Below are 8,729 nucleotides of genomic sequence, written 5' to 3' on the forward strand. Positions count from 1 at the left end.
AATTGTGAAAAACTGAGTATAAATGTATTTGGCTAAGGTGTATGTAATCTTCCGACTGCAACTGTAGCTCGACTGCTGTACATATCATTGTCAGTATATATTGTTGGCGTATAAACAGAGATTGAGTGTTATTTGGGTTGTTAATTGAATTCATTCTGACATTTTTGATTTCCTGTTTTTCCATGATTAATTGTGTACTTGTTTGACATTTCCTCTGCACTGTCAGGAGCTCGTAACGTAACATAAGCATTTAGCTGCACCCGCTATAACATCTGCTAAACTATATATGTGACCAACAAACTTTGATTTTATTTTATTTGACGAACTCCCTTTCTCTCTAACGCGCACACACACAAACACACACCCAATGCCCTCACAAGTAACAGAGGAACATTATGTGTCTACAGCATCCAAGATCAAAACTCTCTCCATTCAGGAGAACACAGTCCAGGGGGGGTCTCTCTCCATTCAGGAGAAAACAGTCCAGGGGAGGTCTCTCTCAGTACAGGAGAACACTGTCCAGGGGGGGGTCTCTCTCAGTACAGGAGAACACAGTCCAGGGGGGGTCTCTCTCAGTACAGGAGAACACAGTCCAGGGGGTCTCAGTACAGGAGAAAACAGTCCAGGGGGAGTCTCTCTCAGTACAGGAGAAAACAGTCCAGGGAGTCTCTCTCCATACAGGAGAACACAGTCCAGGGGGGGTCTCTCTCCATACAGGAGAAAACAGTCCAGGGGGTCTCTCTCAGTACAGGAGAAAACAGTCCAGGGGGTCTCTCTCCATTCAGGAGAAAACAGTCCAGGAGGTCTCTCTCAGTACAGGAGAAAACAGTCCAGGAGGTCTCTCTCAGTACAGGAGAAAACAGTCCAGGAGGTCTCTCTCAGTACAGGAGAAAACAGTCCAGGGGGTCTCTCTCAGTACAGGAGAAAACAGTCCAGGGGGGGTCTCTCTCAGTACAGGAGAAAACAGTCCAGGGGGTCTCTCTCCATTCAGGAGAAAACAGTCCAGGAGGTCTCTCTCAGTACAGGAGAAAACAGTCCAGGGGGGGGTCTCTCTCAGTACAGGAGAAAACAGTCCAGGAGGTCTCTCTCAGTACAGGAGAAAACAGTCCAGGGGGTCTCTCTCAGTACAGGAGAAAACAGTCCAGGGGGGGTCTCTCTCAGTACAGGAGAAAACAGTCCAGGGGGTCTCTCTCCATTCAGGAGAAAACAGTCCAGGGGGGGTCTCTCTCAGTACAGGAAAACAGTCCAGGGGGGGGATCTGTTAATCAGCACGACAACACAGTGCATTTTAGGTGCATTGTATTATTTCTTATTGTCATTGTCCAGAAGGAACCTGCAAGTCAGCATTTGGGTGGAAGGTGTACACCCTGTGTATCCTGTACAGATGACTAATTGTACAACTGGAACTTGCATCCCAAATGCCCTGGTCTAAAGCAGTGTATTATATAGGGAATAGGGCTCTGGTCTAAAGTAGTGTACTATATAGGGAATAGGGCTCTGGTCTAAAGTAGTGTATTATTTGGGCTCTGGTCTAAAGTAGTGTACTATATAGGGAATAGCGCTCTGGTCTAAAGTAGTGTACTATATAGGGAATAGGGCTCTGGTCTAAAGTAGTGTACTATATAGGGAATAGGGTCCTGGTCTAAAGTAGTGTACTATATAGGGAATAGGGTCCTGGTCTAAAGTAGTGTACTATATAGGGAATAGGGCTCTGGTCTAAAGTAGTGTACTATATAGGGAATAGGGCTCTGGTTTAAAGTAGTGCACTATATAGGGAATAGGGCTCTGGTCTAAAGTAGTGCACTATATAGGGAATAGGGCCCTGGTATAAAGTAGTGCACTATATAGGGAATAGGGCCCTGGTATAAAGTAGTGTACTATATAGGGCTCTGGTCTAAATTAGTGTACTATATAGGGCTCTGGTCTAAAGTAGTGTACTATATAGGGCTCTGGTCTAAAGTAGTGTACTATATAGGACTGGTCTAAAGTAGTGTACTATATAGGGCTCTGGTCTAAAGTAGTGTACTATATAGGGCTCTGGTCTAAAGTAGTGTACTATATAGGGCTCTGGTCTAAAGTAGTGTACTTAATAGGGAACAGGTTGCCATTTGGGACACATCACTGTGGTTTCACCAACGCCACTAATTACACTGGGATAAAGACTGGTTTATCTACACAGCTTACCAGACACTGGTTAATTGCTTTCTGATTCTGCTCCTCTCTCTCACTCTCTATCCATGTCTCTGAGTCTCTCTCTCTCCTCCTCTATGTCTGATTGTCTCCCCTCTCGCTCTGCTTCGAGCTAATTTAGAGGGCCCGAGCTAATTTAGAGGCCCCGAGCTAATTTAGAGGCCCCGAGCTAATTTAGAGGCCTCGAGCTAATTTAGAGGACACCACTGTTGCTCTGCTTTACCTGTTTAACTTCATATTTCATGACTTGGTTTTCATATTTGTACAATAACAACACCTAGTTAATGAGCACGTGATGGACTGACTGCCGAGACCGGGGGTCGGCTCTGTAAAGCCGATGGACCAGGTAACGTTGTGTTGGCACTATGGAGTTAAACTAGGATGGCAAGGAGGCTGTAGTCTATCGTACTATTGCAGGAGAAGAGTTTTCAGAATCCTAGAGGTGTCCGTCCTTCCTTAGGCTTCGCTGGAAGGATTGTGTCAGCTGAGAATATTCCTGCAAATACCTTCGAGTGATTAAATACAATCCATTCAAAAAATGTCCCCAAGGTTGGTGGTAAATGTGAACATCGAGGTCAGAGAGAGAAACAGAGAGAGATGTAGTGTTCTTACGGGGCCTTAGGCGAAAGAGCTGTGTGGATCGATACGCTGAAACTACACATAAAGTAATGTGCAGCAAATGCCTTTGGTAGCTGTTTAATAACGGCATTGTGTGCGTGTGTGTGTGTGTGTGTGTGTGTGTGCGTGTGTGTGCATGTGTGTGTGTGAATGTGCGTGTGTGTGAATATGCATTGTGTGTGTGTGTGTGTGAATATGCATTGTGTGTGTGTGTGTGTGTGTGTGAATATGCATTGTGTGTGTGTGTGTGTGTGTGTGAATATGCATTGTGTGTGTGTGTGTGTGTGTGTGTGTGTGTGTGTGTGTGTGTGTGTGTGTGTATATATGCATTGTGTGTAGAGAGAGAGAGAGTGGATATATAGGCAGAAAGCCGGACAATCTGTCCAAAACCTCTTGTTCAGTACATCCCATAGAATCTCATCCAGTTCTCGAACTGTGTATTGTTAGTCTTTTGTCTGTAAGATATTTTATGTCTTATGTGTCGGACCCCAGCAAGACTAGCTGTCGCCATTGGATTCGAAATAAAAATCATTCAAAGAAAACAATGTAATAGAAAAAAAGTCGTATCATTTCTCGAAAGTAACAACTAACAACATAGACACTTGAGGTACATCCAAATGCTTCAATCAATACGTAATGTTAAACCTGAATGTCTTCAAAGATAGCGGTGTGTCCTACTAACTCCGATAGTGTAACCTTACCGATATACCCTGAATACAGCCAGCGATGAAAGTAAATCATCTTGACTTCCATCGTCTATTGTTTATCAAGGGAAAGGAAAGAAGAGATAGAAAGATGGAAGGTAGTGGGGGTGGCAGGTAGTGGGGGAGGCAGGTAGTGGGGGAGGCAGGTAGTGGGGGAGGCAGGTAGTGGGAGTGGCAGGTAGTTGGGGTGGCAGGTAGCCTAGTGGTTAGAGTGTTGGGTCAGTAACCAAAAGGTTGCAAAATCAAATCCCCCGAGCTGACAAGGCTAAAAATCTGTCGTACTGCCCCTGAACAAGACAGTTAACCCACTGTTCCTAGGCCGTCATTGACAAAAATAATTTGTTCTTAACTGACTTGCCTAGTTAAATAAAGATAAAATAAAAATAAGTTAGTTAGTTAAATTAGTTCAAATAAAAGGTAAATAATAATAAAATAAATACCAGATTAAATTCTAAGAACAGATATATAGTGGGGAGAACAAGTATTTGATACACTGACGATTTTGCAGGTTTCCCTACTTACAAAGCATGTAGAGGTCTGTAATTTTTTATCATAGGTACACTTCAACTGTGAGACGGAATCTAAAACAAAAATCCAGAAAATCACATTGTATGATTTTTAAGTAATTAATTTTCATTTTATTGCATGACATAAGTATTTGATCACCTACCAACCAGTAAGAATTGGTGAGAAGGTAACAACTGTTGGCGCAATTATTAGAAAATGGAAGAAGTTCAAGATGACGGTCAATCACCCTCGGTCTGGGGCTCCATGCAAGATCTCACATCGTGTGGCATCAATGATCATGAGGAAGGTGAGGGATCAGCCCAGAACTACATGGCAGGACCTGGTCAATGACCTGAAGAGAGCTGGGACCACAGTCTCAAAGAAAACCATTAGTAACACACTACGCCATCATGGATTAAAATCCTGCAGCGCACGCAAGGTCCCCCTGCTCAAGCCAGTGCATGTCCAGGACTGTCTGAAGTTTTCCAATGACCATCTGGATGATCCAGAGAAGGAATGGGAGAAGGTCATGTGGTCTGATGAGACAAAAATAGAGCTTTTTGGTCTAAACTCCACTCGGCGTGTTTGGAGGAAGAAGGATGAGTACAACCCAAGAATACTATCCCAACCGTGAAGCATGGAGGTGGAAACATCATTCTTTGGGGATGCTTTTCTGCAAAGAGACAGGATGACTGCACCGTATTGAGGGGAGGATGGATGGGGCCATGTATCGCGAGATCTTGGCCAACAACCTCCTTCCCTCAGTAAGAGCATTGAAGATGGGTCGTGGCTGGGTCTTCCAGCATGACAACGACCCAAAACACACAGCCGGCCGGCTGCGACAGAGCCTGGACTCAAACCAAGATATCTAGTGACACAGCTAGTAAATGCTCCACTCGGGAGGCCCTTACTTACATTTTCAGTTTAGCAATTTAGCAAATGCTCTTATCCAGAGCGACTTACAGCTGCAATGAGGGCAAATTGACAGATTTTTCACCCACTCTTAACCGCTAAGCTACCTTCTTATTCATTATATCCTAGAGAGTTACTATAACCAAACACGTTCTACCCTGCAGTAAGTGTGAAAGAGCTGTATCAGGTTTAGAAACGCATCATCATGCTTTAAAAGGTTTTGCATGTGTCCACCATGTTGTTTGTGTACAGAAGCAGGATACTGCCAGGTAAGTTAAGTTAAACATTGAACAGCTAACTGGTTAAGCGCTAACTGGTTGAGTTGAACAGCTAACTGGTTAAGCGCTAACTGGTTGAGTTGAACAGCTAACTGGTTAAGCGCTAACTGGTTGAGTTGAACAGCTAATTGGTTAAGCGCTAACTGGTTGAGTTGAACAGCTAACTGGTTAAGCGCTAGCTGGTTGAATTGAACAGGTTAAGCAGAACAGCTAACATTTTATTTAACTAGGCAAGTCAGCGAAGAACAAATTCTTATTTACAATGACAGCCTACCCCTAACCTGGCCAAACCCTAACCTGGACAACGCTGGGCCAATTGTGCACCGCCCTATGGGACTCCCAATCACAGCCGGTTGTAAAACAGCCAGGAATCGAACCAGGGTCTGTAGTGATGCCTCTAGCACTTAGATGCAGTGCCTTAGACCGCTGCGCCACTCGGGAGCCCAAAAACATGTTATGTTGAACAGCTATCTGGGTACGTTAAACAGCTAATTGGTTGAGCGCTAACTGGTGAAGTTGAACAGCTATCTGGGTATGTTAAACAGTTAATTGGTTGAGCGCTAACTGGTGAAGTTGAACAGCTATCTGGGTATGTTAAACAGCTAATTGGTTGAGCGCTAACTGGTGAAGTTGAACAGCTATCTGGGTACGTTAAACAGCTAATTGGTTGAGCGCTAACTGGTGAAGTTGAACAGCTAACTGGTTAAGTTGAACAGCTACCTGGGTATGTTAAACAGCTAATTGGTTGAGCGCTAACTGGTGAAGTTGAACAGCTAACTGGTTATGTTGAACAGCTAATTGGTTGAGCGCTAACTGGTGGAGTTGAACAGCTAACTGGTTATGTTGAACAGCTAACAGAACAGCCAACATGTTAAGTTGAATGGCTAACTAGTTGAGCGCTAACTGGTTAAGTTGAACAGCTAACGGGATAAGTTGAACGGCTAACGGGATAAGTTGAGCGGCTAACGGGATAAGTTGAGCGGCTAACGGGATAAGTTGAGCGGCTAACGGGATAAGTTGAGCGGCTAACGGGATAAGTTGAGCGGCTAACGGGATAAGTTGAGCGGCTAACGGGATAAGTTGAGCGGCTAACGGGATAAGTTGAGCGGCTAACGGGATAAGTTGAGCGGCTAACGGGATAAGTTGAACAGTTAACTGGTATTGTTGTGTTATAGTCTACTCACTTTCAGATAACTGAACACAAACTTCTATTGAAGGGATATTGTTTGTTTTGTCTTGTTAGTATCCTTTTGGGTTCTCATGCAATTCAGAGTGTCCTGAGGTCTAGCATGTGCAACAGTACATGAATTCAATGAATATGATGCACCAGGCTTTCATGTTAAACTATGATATGTCACATTATAAAATGGACCATAATTAAGAGCAGATGGTAGACTACAGCTGCACACACTCAGGTGGATTAATATGTCTGCTAGTTTATAATGAAAAGTTACTGGGAGAATATATTTACGGAGTAGATTAGAAACTCATACCGTTGACAACTGGGATCTTTTCACACTTAGATATATCTAACAGGTGATTTCAGGTAGACTCATATGGACATATAGAATACACACTAGACAAACACACACACTAGACAAATAACATTATGACATCACAAACACACACCTTCCATTGAGCAACGCGAGGAGCTCCCCGGCATGGTACAGGTCGTTGCGTGTCACCCGGCCGAAGCGAAACGTGTTGAGGTTGCAGAAGGTGACTGCGGGGAAGATCATCAACGGTGTTGCTATCTCATCCAATTTAGTGACATGGGGGTACTGTAAGTAGAACTGGACCCGGTCCACACACACCAGGACCAGGAACCCGAGAGAACCCAGGAAGAACAAGATCCACAGGCACCGCTTGATGCAGATCCGTTCATAAGTGAACATGTGCGAGATGCCATGGAGAGTCGACCTGCTGGCGAAAACTTCAATCGCCGGAGGTCGCTTGAAAGTGTCCACCATCTCTTCCGACTCCGCTTTGAGATCCATGACGAGGCGGTACGGTATCAGTGTGAAGGATTGGGAAATAGAGGGGTATAGTAGCCTAGACCAGGGGATGTTACTAACACTAGTAAGGAAGGTACTGACTGTGAGTTCGCGCCGTGCTACGGGTTTCTATGTTCTTCCTCGTCCAGGCAGCATGAAATGTTGCGTCACTGAGCTCCCCAACAAAATAACACCGTCTACCATCTAGGCTACCAATACATTCGTCGCAACGAAGTCGTATATTTTGCGCTCAATTTCCCTTCAAAAAGGTCCATGAGACAACGCAAACATACAGTATGTCCAAAAGAGTCCCAATTTACGCTCATGAATAGATTTCAATACCGATTGGTCTCTTTCTCTCTTCCAGGCTTGCAAAAACAACTCCCAGCCAAAACACAGCAAGGACTGAATGAAGTTAAGATGGTTCAGGAGCAGTTCAATGATATGGTTCAATCATATTCAAATATAATACAACCAACGCTGATTTTTTGGGGGGGGAGATGCTGTAAATTGTCTGCCCATACAACACGCTTCGTTCCTTCCCATTCGCTCTAGTAAATCCCACCTGGAGACTGTCTTGTCCCGGACCGGTGAGAAAACAGTGAGCGGCGTGTCGGTCAGGCAACTACAGCGCCTTGCATCCCTCCTCTCCTGTCTCTAGAACAGCACTAAACACAACAATGCAGTCATCATAAACTCCCCGTTTGAGTGGGATAAGATGAAACACGATATAAGAGACCATCATGCTTAATAATCAGGAAGAAAATGTAAGTCCAAAACCAACAAATTAGGGGTAAAAAGGAAGAGGGAATCTCTGAGGATGTCGATATAAACAGTTTCCCTTCCCTGATCAATGAATTTGATGCCCGAATCGGAGAAGAGCGGGGATTGGAAGGCACGTGTTTTAAATAGGGTGACAAAGTCGGTTGGAAAATACTTAAAGCTCCGAACCCCGCTATTCTCCGACAGATTCTCGCCTATTATGTTATTTTAAACCACGGCTTCTTGCATCGAATTCACGAGAGTATTTTTGTATTTATTGTATGTAACACTCATCAGTGGTAGAAAACATGGGGTGGTGGCGCTGAGGCGGTAGGGAAGAGAGAGAGAGAGAGTGTGGTTGTGTATTCACCCTGGTCTATGGTCTGAACAGTGTCAGAGAGAGGCTGATTGTAATAGTGCTGACATGAGCTAAATGAGGTGTCTGGCTGCAGACCTACACAAGGCAGAAAAAAAGCCTTCCTTACCCACCCACAAACAACTAAGGGAATGGGACCCAAACAATATACCTCATTCTGAATCCTGATCAATACTTCTGATTAGAATGGAATGGAGACGAACATTGAAATAACCCATCCTTGGAAAGATGAGGCAGAAACAGTCAGTTAGTTAGTTGGGGTTGGCAGGCATATACTGTACAGCCTATAGTCAATTATTTATTATATCTTTATTTCAACAAGGAACACAGACTGAGACCACCAAGGTCTCTTTTACATCTGGGCCCTGGGTATACATGTTACACATAC

General features: G+C 44.2%; 1 protein-coding gene across 1 annotated transcript in view; it reads right to left on the minus strand.

The window, feature by feature from the left end:
* LOC109881109 (acid-sensing ion channel 1) overlaps positions 1–8,053 on the minus strand; it is a 414,829-nt gene extending 406,776 nt beyond the window's left edge. The window contains exon 1 of the mRNA XM_031816930.1: positions 6,839–8,053. Coding sequence (XP_031672790.1) covers positions 6,839–7,206 — 368 coding nt within the window. The 5' untranslated portion in view covers positions 7,207–8,053. The remainder of the gene's footprint in view (positions 1–6,838) is intronic.
* Positions 8,054–8,729: the final 676 nt, after the last annotated feature.

Source organism: Oncorhynchus kisutch, linkage group LG1 (assembly GCF_002021735.2).
Source record: "Oncorhynchus kisutch isolate 150728-3 linkage group LG1, Okis_V2, whole genome shotgun sequence".
Taxonomy (NCBI): Eukaryota; Metazoa; Chordata; class Actinopteri; order Salmoniformes; family Salmonidae; genus Oncorhynchus; species Oncorhynchus kisutch.